Here is a 15,219-nt window from a genome sequence, read left to right as displayed (position 1 = left end):
TCTTCACCCTAACAAGGATTACAATTTGTGTTATACCATGGCTGCAAATTCCAGAGTCACCATTCTTTGGACCGTACTTCGAAGAGGATGCGAGGGCTAAGATTAGTTTAAAGGTGGCCACTAACGATCCAATCATTTTCATCCAATCTTACCATATCTATGTAATAGAAGAGTAAACTGAGTAGATATATTGAATGGATACTATAGGCAGTCCCTTGTATTGCATAGAAATGGTAAAATTGGATGAAAAAGATTGGATCATTAGTGGCCACCTTTAGGCTGTTTTCACACCAGGACGTTGCGTTTTAGGGGACGTTAAGGTCGCATAACGTGCCCCTAACGCAACGCCTGGTGGTGTTGGAGCAGGACGCTACCAAGAGCCGCGTTACAAGCAGCTCTTGGTGTGCCTGCTCTGTCGGAGGCGCTGCGGAGACCACGTGAGCGGAGCTCTCCGCGTCACGTGGTCCCGCCAGCCAATCAGCGGCCGCTCCAAGAAGAAAACACTGCAAGTGCAGTGAATATTAAGTAGCCATGTGCCTGGCTATGTAGCGGCCTCTCCCCGCCTCCTCTCCGCCCCCAAAATAAAAAAAAACACCCGTACTGAGCATGTGCAAACAGTCTAACGCGGCTTTGCCGCGTGTAAAGTACTGCATGCAGTACGTTATCACGACGTGCTGCGTTACAATGTAACGCAACGTGGGCACTGTGAACAGTAACAGAAAACAGAAAATTGATTTATCATTACTGTGCGGTGGGCTGCGTTACAGGCTGCTCTAACGTGCGCCTGTAACGGTCCAATGTGAAAGCAGCCTTAGACCTTCAGGGAGCCTCATTTCTCTGACTTATAACATTTGAGGTCTGATCATCTGGTGAGCGTAGCACGTTTCGGTGGGCGGAGTGATTACTTGCCACATGATGTTACTTAAAGAGAACCCAAGGTGGGTTTCACAAATCCTATTAGAACACAGAGGCTGGTTCTGCATATAATGCCTAGTTGCTATATTATCTCCCCCCAGCCCCCCCCCCCTGTGCTCTGCTGACCCCCCAAAAGTAAACCTCCATGCTAACGACACACAGCGTGTCGCCAGCAGGCTGTTTACATGTACACTGTCACTCTCCGCCGCTCCCCCACCTCCTCTATGTCGCCGCTCCCCACCCGCGCCCCTTCCCTCCAATCAGCGGGGAGGGAATTTCCAGTCCCCCCCCCCCCCCCCCCCCTCTCCCCAACCTTCTCCTGGTGGACATTGGTATACATTTCTCTTCTCGATTCTGCCACTTGATTCTCCCGCTTGATCGTTTCACCACTCGATTCCGCAGTCAATTCTCTTATCTTCCGCTCGTTTTTCTTATCTTATTCAATTCACTTCAGTCCGGAATCGAGCTGCGAAACGATTGGCCGGGAGATCGGACATGTCGGAAATTGTCTATTGAGCCATTTTAATGGCTCAAAATCGAGCAATGTATTCCCAGCATAAGTCTTCTTTTGCTGTCCATATTTCCAGCACTTTAGAGGTGCCATTTAGAGGTGTATTTGTTTGACTCCCTCTGGTTTTTGTAAGGTGTATCCTATCCAGATTTTCTGCACTGTTGATTTGTCATTTTCAGTAAACCCAAATTTGTTATAGTATGTGGCCACCTTTCATTTGGAATTCTACGTAGACACCCATTTAAAGTGATCCCAAGTCGAAGATCGGGATCAGAATCGGAGCCATACCTTAAAAGGGTGAAGCCCCAGGATCCTATTGAGACTTCCCTCGCTGATTTGAAACCAAACCCCCACCCCCCCGTTGTTGAACGCGGCTCCCCTCCACATCGGGGCCGTGCAGCTCTTCCTTCTGAAGCGTGGCTGCGCACTAGCCGTGTGAGCCTGCCCGCGGCTCTGACTTACTGCGCATGCGGGGGCGGGCTGGGTCCGCTATTGCATGGCCACGCTAGAGGAAGAATAGCCGCACAGCCCCGATAGGCTTAGCAACAATGCATTGTTGCTAATCTGGGGGGGGGGGGGGGGGGGGAGGAGCACCCTCAGCGACAGGGGACAGCAGACCACCGAGGGAAGTCTCAATAGGAGGCTTCCCTCTCAGGTAAGTATCCAAATTTTGTACCCGAGCTTCGGCTCAGGTACTCTTTTAGGGATGCTTGTAATCAGAAGCTAGAGTTGTGGTCGTCTAATTTTTTTTTTTTTTAAAGCAAAGCCTTACCTGAGTTTTCAGTGACCTGCCTCCACATTGTTTTTTGCAGCTGGCTCTAGCCGGACGCATGCGGGGATGTCAGACATGGTCGGGGGCGGAGGAAGTGCAGGAGGAGCCAGTTGGCACAAAGGTAAGTTTCTCTTGCTTGTCTCTCATAATTCTGGTAATTATAAGGACCCTACTGAGTTTCCACCACTGGGTGGTGCTGCTGAGCTAAGTGAGATCACCAGCTTGCCTGTTTTCACCACAATGAGAAAACAGCTCAAGGGAGATCATCTGTAAATGTTTTCTGAAACAAATGAATTGCCCGGTTGTCTTTTCTGAATATTTAAACCGTGTCTGCTATTGTAATATCTCCATGTAGATAAAAATAAGAACAGTCAGCAGGACGCTTAAAGTGTACCAGAGCTGAACTAACTAAAAAGTTTTATACATACCTGGGGTTTCCTCCAGCCCCATCTGCTGAGATCGCTCCCATGCCGCTGTCCTCCGCTGCCCGCAGCTCCGGGTCCGGTCACTTACATTAGTTGGCTCCACCAGTCTACGCAGGAGAAGTGCGCCCTCTACACATCTCCAGCAGCTGCTGCAGAGATACGCAAACAGCGCACTACTCTTATATCAGACTGGCTCCGACTGACGTAAGTGACGGAACCCGGTTCCTGAAGCTGCGGGCAGCGGAGGACGGCGGCGTGGGAGCGATCTCAGCGGATGGGGCTGGAGGAAACCCCAGGTATGTATAAAACTTTTTCGTTAGTTCAGCTCTGAGTCCCTTCAAATATAGATTTAAGCTAGAGATGGAAAGCATTTGCAATATTGATGCTTCTGAATGTCTGACCCAACATATGCACAGCACCTGTCTCGCTTGATGATTTCCCATAGGAAAGGCGCAAAGGTAACTTTGGTGCCAGGAAAAATTACAGATATTCCACTATGTCAGTGGCTAAATCCGATAGTAGCTTCTGTATACCTCAGAGTTCCCCAACCCTGTCCTCAAGGCCCACCAACAGTAGGTGATTTGCAGGAAACCACACACAACACAGGTGAGGTAATTGGTGCCTCAGCAGAGCCAATGAACTACCTGTTTGGGTTTTTACAAAACATGCACTGTTGGTGGGCCTTGAGGGCAGGGTTGGGGAACACTGCGGAGTCTACCTGATCTCAGTGAGCCAGTTATGGACCCCAGAGTTTATTAAATCTATTCTTATGAATTAATCATTTAACGAAGGGAAGTAGTGTCGTTAGTCCCCTTCTTCCATGGCTGTTTGGAGGGCAGGCCATTCACCTTACAGCAGCCACCTACCTAGGCAGGAGCAGAGCATCACTAAGGAATATTCTGAGGTAATGTTTACTGATGTATTTAAATGGTAGCCCAAAAATCATATAAAGGTTCAACTCTAAGGTGGGTTTTTTTTGTTTTTTTTAGTATACACATCCATCTAAACTGTGCACCCCACCTGCCAAACCCACCCTCCTATGGTTATTTCACGTTATATTACATAAAAAGAAAAAGGGCACCTCCCTAGATGCAGATATGGGTATGATATATGAACAAATAACTGGTATTGAGACCAAGAGTAAATGCAAAAAACTCACTTTATTTAAAGAGGAGCTGTTAGGTATAAGGTCTCAGAGAAAATAAACACATATATCAGTAGCTAAAGATTGGCTGTACTTACATTACATATGCATTTCACTGTCCACGTTTGGATTTCACAGAATTTGTATATAGTATATGCAGAGATAGATGCTCCTGACAGCTCATGGCAGGCTCCATGTTTTTCTGTCAAATGTGTCGTCATGTCCTGCCTGCTTCCTGATCACAGATAAGCTTGTACTTGAACAACACAGTAAGCAGTGAATATTAATGAGCCATGTGGCTAGGAACAATAGCTGACTCCTGCAGTGTACTCTGCCCGAGATTTATCAGTGCTACGCGATTACAAGCTGCTGTAACGTCTCATTAGCAGCCGAGGGGAGAGCCCCAGAATGCTTTGCAGTATGGTATGCGGCTTGCGTCTTCTTAAGAATAACAGACTTGCTGATAAGCACACATCAAAGGTAACTGAGATTTTTATCTTCACTAATTGCTTTTGGGCTTCCTTCTAAACTGTTTAACACAGGAGAATAGAGGTTTAAATTAGCTTCTGCAGCCTGACAGTTACTCTTTAAGTCAATATCAAAAAGTTAAAACAATTTAAAAACAAAGCTGAACCATACCCAGCCCCAAAGCCCCTAATATAATATAATAATTGCAATAAGCCCGCCAATGAGACAATCTAAACTGCACAGTATAATATCAATGCAAATAGCATATGAAGTATTGCGCATATCTGCTGAGGAGCAACGACATAGGTAGTTGCAGCATCTAATATAAATTGTGATCAATGTGTCAAAAAATGATGCTGCAATGTCGCAGCTCCACACAGGCAAGCGCAAATATCCGTGCAGTTATTGAATTAAAGATAATATGTCGCCTGACCTATGCTTCCATAAAAGGTGCAAGCAAAAACTATAATGACAATAAGACCTCATGGAGGATAATAAAGGTTTGGTACAAACAATGAACATTAAGTACAAGTGCTATAAATCATCAACCAACAATGAGTATAGGTGAAAAAAGTGAAGCATGAAGAGAGAAGCAAAGTTCAGGAGAGGAACGGCAGGGCTTACCGGACGGAAGAGTGTGAAGGGGACTGAGGACGGCTGCAAGGGCGCCTAGTTCCGCCGAAGCAGCTTGCTTAATGATAGTTATTTCACGTGTCTTTAATCATGGGGTCTCAGTGTGGCGTATGGGCAGCGATTGTCACTGGATTCCTCCACTCAGTCTGTGGCATGCTGTGTGCAGTGATTGTCACTGTGCATTCTTCCTCTCAATCTGTGGCATGCTGTGACATAGTGTGCAGTGATTGTCACTGTGGATTTCCCCTCTCTGTCTGTAACATAGGTGTGTATGCAGAAAATGGCAGCAAAATTGCTATGCCCAGGGAGCACACTGTAATTTTACTGTTATTTCTGGCATCGAGGTAGCACACATTGTGCAATTAGTGCAACCCATGTTGCCTAGGTAACGCGCACTGCACCAGAGTACCACACACAGCGCACAATGAGTCAGCATTAGAAACCCCAGAGGATTTTGTAAACTTTCCTTTGCTCCAGAAAAAGTATACCTATTCTTGTAGAACCTTGATATAGTGATATGATATACGTGTTAATGCTGAACTGTTGGTTTATAAGCACTGTCAATATTTGTCATTTCAGAGTCTCTCAGTCCCATGATCCCAAGCCCATTTCCTGTCATGCAAGGTTTGTTTCTCCGACTCTTCTTTTACCTCAATTTGCTGGTTTTCCCGCCATTTATTGTCTTGTGTTCCCTGTTATGCATCGGGCCTAAAAGCCAATGGTCACATGACAGACCTTACCTGCGGATACGTTATAATGAATGATGCTACATCCATACCTTAAAGAGAACCTGAGGTGGTAAAATAACGCTAAAAACCCCCCACACTACCTGATTTGGGGAGGGCGTGGGCTAGCCGGAACAGGTAGCATACATTTAGGCTGGATCCACACTATAAGTGCTTTTGTGAGCGCTTAGCGCTTGCTGAGCGCTTTTTAAAAAGCGCTCCAATTCACTTTCATTAAAATCACAGAATAAATTGCATGAAAGTCGCCACGTTAGCTATTGTGCGATCGTGGAAATTTTTACACGATTTTAATTAAATTAAATGGGAGTGATGTTTTAAAAAGCGCTAAGCAATCGCAAGCGCTCACAATAGCGCTTATAGTGTGGATCCAGCCTTAGTTTGTTTAAAAAAAAATGGCCGCGATCCCGGGGTCCTGATGCTGCGAGCTCTGCTCTGTGAGTCTCATCACAGAGCAGAGTACAGGGAGGCGGGGAATGGGCGGAGAAGAGGTAGTGTAGGGCCAATGACAGTTGGGGAAGGGGCGTTCCTAACACCAGAGGGGGGCGTTTTGCAGGAGTGCCTCTCCTTCAAGGGACGCCCGTTCCCCGTTAGTTCCGACAAGCTGCTTATCAGCGTTTTCTGGGGGTGACAGTGCAGCACAGGGGAGGCAGAGAGCGGAGCAGGTGGACACAGAGGCATGTCAGGGATCAGGGAACTTGCCTCTGTGTTCCATCTGCCCCCCTTGCACCACTTCGGGTATGCTTTAAAGAGAATTTGTACAATAACAAACATACCAATCGAGTCACTGTGATCTCCTGGATCCCTCTTTGCCATTTCCGCCGCTCCCCACCTTGCTCCTGGTTCTTAGTTGCCAGTGTTAGGCGGTGTTCACATATATATGCGTGTGTATGTATATACAGTAATATATATATATATATATATATATATATATATATATATATATATATATATATATATAATCATATTACAGAATTCTACACGCTTTTATTACATAGTGAACTATCTGCACTTCAGTCTGGGCTTCTCACAGTTTTTCAGCATGTGACAGGCAGCTCCCTCCCCCCTCAGCCTCACAAACTGCAGAGCAGAGAGTGAGGAGTAAACAAAGCACACAGAGCCTGCAGGGGGCGTGCATAACTTGTATTCATTACAAAAGAGGCAGCCCATTCCATTCCCTGTGTCAACAAAGCTTGACAAAGAAAAGATTAGATATATTACAGAGAAAGTGCAACTAGAAAAGTATGCAGTAATCCAGACCACATTAGAACCGGTATAGGAACTTATAGGGTAGAAGAAATAAGGCTGAAAATTTTGTTAGTCTCTTTAACATTTAAACCATGAATTAGAAGACCTATAGGCTTAACGGGAAAAAAAAGAGTTGACAAGTTCTTAGTACGTATGACTGAGGCATTCAGCCTTATTAGGAACACGTTTGCTTTATTTGAGGAATTGATGCGACATCTTACAGAGGTTCTTGCCTGTACTTTCTGAAACAAAATAACATTTTCTAGTGGCATTGCATTGTTACTGCGCAGGATTATATGAAACTATGGTCAAAAATCTACCCCTTCATTTCAGTTGGTTGTTTTTTTTTTTACTACGCCCAAAAATGTTGCTGCCCTAGGCAGCAGCCCATGTGCCTTTTCTGAATCTAAGCCTAGTTCCTGATTTACATAATCTAGCCTGGTCATTTCAGATTCATCCCTTGTGACTTGATGGCCTGAACGAAGTTACATAACAAAATTTGTTATTATGTGTGTATGACGTGTCTTCTTAAACAGAGCAGAGCATCGTTATTAACTGTTAGCAAGACTCTGCAGATATTTTTCACCCCAGTATACAAAAATCTCAGTTCAGTCAGATGTGCTAAGCTATATACTGTGTAGAGTGCTGCAAGAGATGTCAGTGCTATACGTAATATGAATATGGTAGGACGTTAGACTAATCTATGGTAGGATTAGATTGTGAGCTCCTCTGAGGACAGTCAGTAACATGACTATGTACTCTGTAAAGTGATACAGACGTTAGTGCTATATAAGTACATAATAATATGATAGGACATTAAACTGTTACTATGATAGGGATTAGATTGTGAGCTTCTGAGGACAGTCAGTGGCATGACTGTGTAAAATGCTTCAGGAGATGTCAGTGCTATATAAGTACATTAGGGCATAAGGGCATTAGACTAGAACTATGACAGGATTAGATTGTGAGCTCCTCTGAGGACAGGCTGTGACATGACTATGTACTCTGTAAAGTGCTGCAGAAGATGTCAGTGCTTTATAAGTACGTAATATGGTAGGACATTATACTATGACTATGGCAGGGATTCGATTGTGAGCTCCTCTGAGGACAGTCAATGATATAACTATGTACTCTGTAAAGTGCTGCAGAAGATGTCAATGCAAGGCTTGAAAAAGCAGAATGAATCTGTGATTGTCACTTTTTATCTTTTTATTTAACATTTTTTATTTAAACCCCTGCAGGTAAAGGATGGAAAAAGAAGATCAAAAGGAAAGAGGAGACAAACAACAAGTCGGTGAAAGGAGAGAAAAGTGGAAAAACGGAAGGTAAGCATCCGGCAGGAGATAACAGGGCTTATCAGCGTATGGAAATATCGTCAATATACCCATCCCTGCACTAGATACTGCCCTGGCCTTGTGCTGCTATTATTACCCTCTCTGGTTATCTGACATTGATACGGTATGTACAGTATGTAATCATCTGTGGATGGAATCCCCGGCTGCCAGCTGGCTCGTCAGCAAAAACACCCGACATACCAAACTCCTATCCTAATAAAAGTATATAGATAGTTTGTAATGTTTTAAGGTGCCCACTAATGATACAATTTTTATTATATAATCTTAACAAACCTATGTAGTAGAAGGGTAAACGGAGTTGAATATTTTTTGTATGGGTATCTTAGGTAAGCCTCACATTAGAAGTATTGTCTCGCACTCACTAATGGATCAAACCCATATTCTTTAAAGGAATACTTAAGTAAAAAAAAAAAAATGACATTTACTCACCTGGGGCATCCCTCAGCACCCCGAAGCTGGATGGTGCCCTCGCAGCCCCGCTCCGATCGTCCTGTCCCCGCCGGCGGCTACTTCCGGTTCGGCGGAAAATCAGCCGCGTTCCCAGCCTGTCGGCGGCTGTCGCCGAACCGGAAGTAGCCGCCGGCGGGGACAGGACGATCGGAGCGGGGCTGCGAGGGCACCATCCAGCTTCGGGGTGCTGAGGGATGCCCCAGGTGAGTAAATGTCATTTTTTTTTTTTTTTGACTTAAGTATTCCTTTAAGGGGAGTGCGACAGCTGAAAAGAGGGATGATGCCCTCTATGCAGTATTCTGTGCTGTCAGCGATGTGTATTCATCTATGCTGCTGACCTCAGATGAATACACATCGCTGACAGCGTGTTTAAGAGGAGCCAGACTCCCGAATTCCTATGCAGAATTTTTTGCACAGCAGCAAACAGATCTTTGCCTCAGAGCAGATATTGCCTTGGTAAAGGGGTCCTATGCGGCTCCGAAACCTTGGCCATATTTTTACATGGTACTAATAAAGATTGATTTTGGATGTGCCAGCTTTCTCCCTTGTTGAACCCTAATATTGCATAGAAATGGTAATATCGGACAAAAAAAGATGCATCATTAGTGGCCACCCTTGTGCATATCTGCTTGCCTATCCCTCTCACATGTGTTCAATAGCTGGTATTGGCATCAATCAAGGAAGCAATAATATTTCTATAGTGCTTTTCTCCCATTGGACTCAAAGCGCTTAGCCTCTCTCAGATTCAGTAGTTGGTAGTAGGATGAAGTATTCACACAACAAAAGTTATATTTCTGCAAATGCCAAACTAAACAGGTGGGTATTCAGTCTGGATTTGAACATGTCCAGGGATGGAGCTGTCCTGATCTGCTGAGGAAGGAGTTCCATAATGGGACCAAAAGTTTTCAGGTGGACTCTGGGTTTTTGCAGTCCCGTGCTGGTGCCGTTCAAAACTGTTTTCACAACAGCTGATTGGGGATGCTCTTGATAACCTTACCTCAGTACGTACAAAACAAAAGCACAACTGAGGCAGCATGATGGCTTGAAGGGAACCAAACACCACTTTTTTTTATCCTGCAGTTTCTCCTGGTTACTAATCGCTATTACTGCTACCATGTTTCCCCTTCCCCTTCTAGCTGCATTCATTTATCCAGGGGAAGGTGTGGAGATAGCATCTCTGACTTCTCTAAACTCTTTGAAGCACAACGTCCTATCCCCCCCCCCCAATACTGCTGATGAAAGCTTTTGTTTGCCCTCTGCTAATGTGTGCAATGAAATAATTACAACAGTCCGCATCTGCCTGTCATTTCTGTGGACAAGGAGGCCTAGGAAGTAGAGCAATACAACCCTCTGCTAAACCTTTAAATGTAAAAAGAGGTAAAGTTGATTTTTTTCTTTTTAGTAATGAGCCACCTTGTTAGCATGCATTGTTAATGTGCTATTGAGATGCCCTGGGTGCTAAAAATGGTGCTTGGCTCACTTTAAGCTGGCCATATACAGAGTGATGTGACCCAACAGATCTATCCCTCTCAGATCTTTATCTGATCAGAGAGGGATGTATCTAATTTAATCCCTCCGTATAGAAAGTCGCTGCGCAGTTCGCACTGCCTTGATGGGATTTTAGACTATGATAGGAACATTTAGCTTTTAATAGCATCTTATTGACCATCTTACTCCTAGAGCGCATAACAGGCATTTCGGCCCCTCAACAGAGATACTTGGGTATTTTTGTGTGTTTTTTTTAAACTTGTGTAGTTTGTGGGAGAGAAGTTGTGCATAGAAAACTGTTCATATACTACTGTGTACACCAATCAGCCAAGCACTGGTGATGTGAGTGACATCGACTGTTAGAACGACGCCTGCCAAGGAGATGGGATTTATAAGGAAGGAGGTGAGCTGTTGGTTCGTGAAGATAATATTTTGGAAGAGTCGAAAATGGGCAAATGTAAGGATCCCAGCAATTTTGATAAGGGTCAAACTGTGATGGATAGACCACTGGGCAGATTAGTCACGGTGTAAATGTTGACCCCTGGTCCACCACCAAAAGCACATAAACTGGGCATGTAAGTGTTCAAACTGGACCATGTAGCAATGGAAGAATATGGCCTGGTATGAAGAATCATGTTTTCTTTAGCTTCCGATTGCACCAACATCTCTAATCCTTAATCTCTGGCATATGCTGGAAAAACAAACCTGATCCATCGGGGCCACACCTTGCCACCTACAGGAGCTAAAGCATCTGCTGCTAATGTTTTGGTGTTGAATACCTCAGGACACCTCCAAAGGTCTTGTGGAGCTCATGTCTTGATCAGCAGGTCTGTTTTGGCAGCTAAAGGAATACCCTCGCAAATATTGGAGTAAATGGATTTTAAGCTGCCCATTAACTTTACAATATTTTCATCAGATGCAACTATTCGATTAGATTTGCGGGATTGAGAATGATTGGAAGGTAATTCATTGTTTGCATAAACCATAACGACTTTAGCACTTTCTGTCTTTCGCTCGACAACATTTTCTATTCCAATCAGCCATGAAATCGGTTTAGATCGATTTTCTCCACATACTGAGTGGTTTGCTGTTACAATTTTATCCTAAAAATCTAATAATAAGATTGCGTCTGAGGAAAATATTGTACTGTTAATGGGCACCCTTATGGAATGAGCTCAGAGATAGATTAAGGTGTAATGGGGCCACAGGGGTGCCTCTAGCCTTTTTGTCACTCCAGGCAAGAAAGCACACACACACACACCCCTTCTAACACACCTTCCACTTATTTATAATATCATAGGATGTTAAACTAAGTATGGTAGAGATTAGATTGTATGCTCCTCTGAGGACAGTCTGTGGCATGACTATGTACTCTGTAAAGTGCTGCAGAAGATGTCAGCACTACATAAATACATAATAATATGGTAGAACATTAGACTATGACTATGGCAGGATTAGATTGTGAGCTGCTCTGAGGACAGTCAGTGACATGACTATGTACTCTGTACTGTGCTGCAGAAGATGTCAGTGCTATATAAATACATAATAATAATATGGTAGGACATTATACTATGACTATGGTAGGATTAGATTGTGAGCCCCTGTGAGGACAGTCAGTGACATGACTATGTACTCTGTACTGTGCTGCAGAAGATGTCAGTGCTATATAAATACATAATAATAATATGGTAGGACATTAGACTATGACTATGGTAAGGATTAGACTGTGAGCCCCTGTGAGGACAGTCAGTGACATGACTATGTACTCTGCAAAGTGCTGCAAAGTGCTGCAGAAGATGTCAGTGCTATATAAATACATAATAATAATATGGTAGGACATTAGACTATGACTATGGTAAGGATTAGGCTGTAAGCCCCTGTGAGGACAGTCAGTGACATGACTTTGTGCTTTGCACTGTGCTGCAGAAGATGTCAGTGCTATATAAGTAAATTAATAGTAATAATATATATTTTTTTGAAGATTTTCAATTTTACTAAATATATATACAGAATTACAGATCAGATATAGAAAGAGAAAGACACTGAGCAATGTTAAAAATATATCATTAGAGTGTGAGCTCCTCTGAGGACAGTCAGTGACATGGCTATGTACTCTGTAAAGTGCTGCAGAAGATGTCAGTGTTATATAAACACATAATAATATGGTAGGACATTAGGCTATGACTATGGTAGGACTAGATTGTGAGCTCCTCTGAGGACAGTCAGTGACATGACTATGTACTATGTAAAGTGATGCAGAAGATGTCAGTGGTATATATATATATACATAATAATAACATGGTAGGTCATTCAGCTAGGACTATGGTAGGGATTAGATTGTGAGCTCCTCTGAGGACAGTCAGTGACATGAATATAAAGTTAATACAATCTGTACTGAAGATGAAAGCATTGTAAAATAACACATCATAATCTTAACACGTGTCAGCAATTACTATCTTATGAGAGAAGAAGGTGAGAGAGAAGGAAGGGAAAGACAGCAGTCTTTGAGAGAAGGCAGGTAGGGATAGTAAGAGATAGCAGATGCAGGAGCATCTGTTATCTCTTACTATCCCTAGAAGTGGAAGTGTCATATAAGAGAGGATGTAGAGGAAAAGGAGAGTGGGGAGAAGTAAGGCAAATAGAGGAATGTAGGAGGGACAGACACTGAAAAATGTGTGAGAGTCACAGGAGAATGAATAGTGAGAGAGATGTGTCTCACCATAGGCGGTCCAGTTCAGCAGGGCAGGGGTTAAAGCACTGGGAAGGGGGGTACAAGGAGGAGGGAGAGTGAGAGGAGCATTTGAGAAGCAAAGCAGAACAATAACAGGGCAGCCAGACACAGGAACTTTCAGCGGCAGGTCAGCTTGCTAATGTACAAATAGTATGGACCTTCCACAGTACTTCCATGTCTGCTTCTGTACTATGTGCTGTCCTTATCATTTAGCCTGGACAGTACTATAAAGCTGGCCATATACTGGCCCGATTTGCCACCGTTTCGACAGCAGATTCGATCACTGGGATCGAATCTGCTGCCAATCGTTCGCGCTACACGCCGAATTTCGATCCATTTCGTCCGATCCCGTCGATCGCTCCGTGCGGAAAATTACCGTCGATCGCCCGCGGGTAGGGAGCGCGTCGCTAGCGGCGTTCGAGTGCCTGACGACCGACACAATAGAGCCGCATACATTACCTGCTCCGCCGGCACGTCTACCCCCGGTCACCGCTGCTCCGTGTCCGTGCTGGTCTCCGGCATGCTTCAGTTCCTCCTGCCCGGCAGGAAGTTTAAACAGTAGAGGGCGCTCTACTGCTTAAACTTCCTGCCGGGCAGGAAGAAGTAAAGCATGCTGGACCTGGAGACCAGAGCGGAGAAGACAGCGGAGACCTGGGGACTGGAGTCGCGCCGGCGGAGCAGGTAATGCATGCGGGCGGGGGGAGCGGCGGCAGCACCACCACCACCGATTGTGAACGGTTTCAGGCTGAAATCGGTTCACAATCTGTTTGCAGTAAAGGTAGCCATACGATCCCTCTCTGATCAGATTCGATCAGAGAGGGATCTATCTGTTGGTCGAATCTGATGGCAAATCGACCAGTGTATGGCTACCTTAACTGGCTATTGTGCACCACTGAGAGATCAATCTAATCAGCTGCATATATGCAGATTAGAATCTGTAATCATGCAGCCTGGTGTAGTATTGTCCACAATGCAAATAGATAATATCAGCAGTTGCAGTAAGAGGAGCAGAGTGAGCAGAGTGCCTAGGTTCCTGATAAACTCACTCACTAATTACAACCAGGGAGCCTCCTCAGCTTGCCTGTATTCTGGAAGGGTGGATCAGAGCAGGACCTGTTTGAGGTTGTCTAGTGAGGGCTGGCAGGGGGGGCCAGTGTGGGGATAGATGAGGGACATATGCAGAACAGTAGCAGCACACTTGTTGGATGACAATACCCCATTCTCCTCCTGCAGCCGCCTCCCCCCCTCTCCTCCACCTGTTCTGTATGGGAGAGGAGTCTCGCTGTTTCTCCCTTTACAGTCAGGCAGATGGCAGTGCTCAGCTCACCTCTGTCACACACTCACAGCTGGATCGTGCAGGGCAGACAAGGGGGTGAGTTGTACTATCCGGCACACTGGAGTCTCTGAGAGTCACGCACGCTGGCTGAACAGGCGGGGGGCGGAGTTAGAGGCGGGACGCACGAGGTAATACAAAATATACCCGGGCAGCTCAGCTAGAAAGACTAGAGGGGGCGGAGCGGAAGAGTGGGAACAGCAGTGTATTGAAACGCTGCTTGCTTCTATTGGCTGGGCGGCATCGGGGGGAGTGAATAGAGGCAGACCAGTGGAGAATGGGTAGCACGTGGTGCGCTGTCCGTGCAAGCAATGTAAATAATGCACGGAGGAAATAGTAGCGGTGGTGACCACGGTCCCCCACAATTGCGCTTATCCCCTTCACAGCGCTCCAGGCAATCACCTATAATGGCCTGGTGATAGAGATGGCCCTGTGGGGCCATAGGCAAGGAAGTAGATTTGGGCCCTCTTTTGGTCCTTTTTGGTAAGCTGAAGCAGAGAGAGGTCAAAGAAAGTGGTAGGTGGGCCCCACTAGGCCCCAAGCACATGCCTAGGTTGCCTGGTGGGTGATCCCGCTCTGAATGAGATAAGTGGTCAACCAAGAAGATGTATATCTGGAAAGTAAATTCAGTATGTTATGTATTTATAGTGTACTGCATGTTTGAGCTATAACACCATATAACAGCTGCCCGTTAAATTGGACCTACCTGTGTTCTGCCCCTCGAATTACGAGTCCATTATGAGAGGCCCCTACTTATGTACTGCAGCTGCATTTCATTTTTCACTGAGGCAACCGAGTTGCACGGCTGAGCCAAGCATTCCTGTTTGCTGACAGTTCAGATCACATAAAATGCTTTTATTGTCCATTTTGATCTGGAAGTCACTATTTTAATAAAGAGTATATATGTATGTATACAGAGCCGGCCCTACCATGAAGCAGACTGAATCATGTGATGCAGGGCAGCAGACTGTAGGGGGCAGCATCAGCTCTACTCTCAGCTGAT

At 45.0% G+C, this 15,219-nt stretch overlaps 1 protein-coding gene across 5 annotated transcripts in view; it reads left to right on the top strand.

The window, feature by feature from the left end:
• Window positions 1-15,219, top strand: part of ZNF618 (zinc finger protein 618) — a 223,820-nt gene that overhangs the window by 183,050 nt on the left and 25,551 nt on the right. For all 5 annotated transcript variants that reach the window (XM_068248675.1, XM_068248672.1, XM_068248673.1 and 2 more), the window contains 3 exons: window positions 2,239-2,319; window positions 5,448-5,492; window positions 8,101-8,184. In XM_068248675.1, the coding sequence (XP_068104776.1) occupies window positions 2,239-2,319; window positions 5,448-5,492; window positions 8,101-8,184 (210 nt within the window). The remainder of the gene's footprint in view (window positions 1-2,238; window positions 2,320-5,447; window positions 5,493-8,100; window positions 8,185-15,219) is intronic.

This window comes from Hyperolius riggenbachi, chromosome 8 (assembly GCF_040937935.1).
Source record: "Hyperolius riggenbachi isolate aHypRig1 chromosome 8, aHypRig1.pri, whole genome shotgun sequence".
Taxonomy (NCBI): Eukaryota; Metazoa; Chordata; class Amphibia; order Anura; family Hyperoliidae; genus Hyperolius; species Hyperolius riggenbachi.
This window is presented reverse-complemented; position numbering and strand designations above follow the sequence as displayed.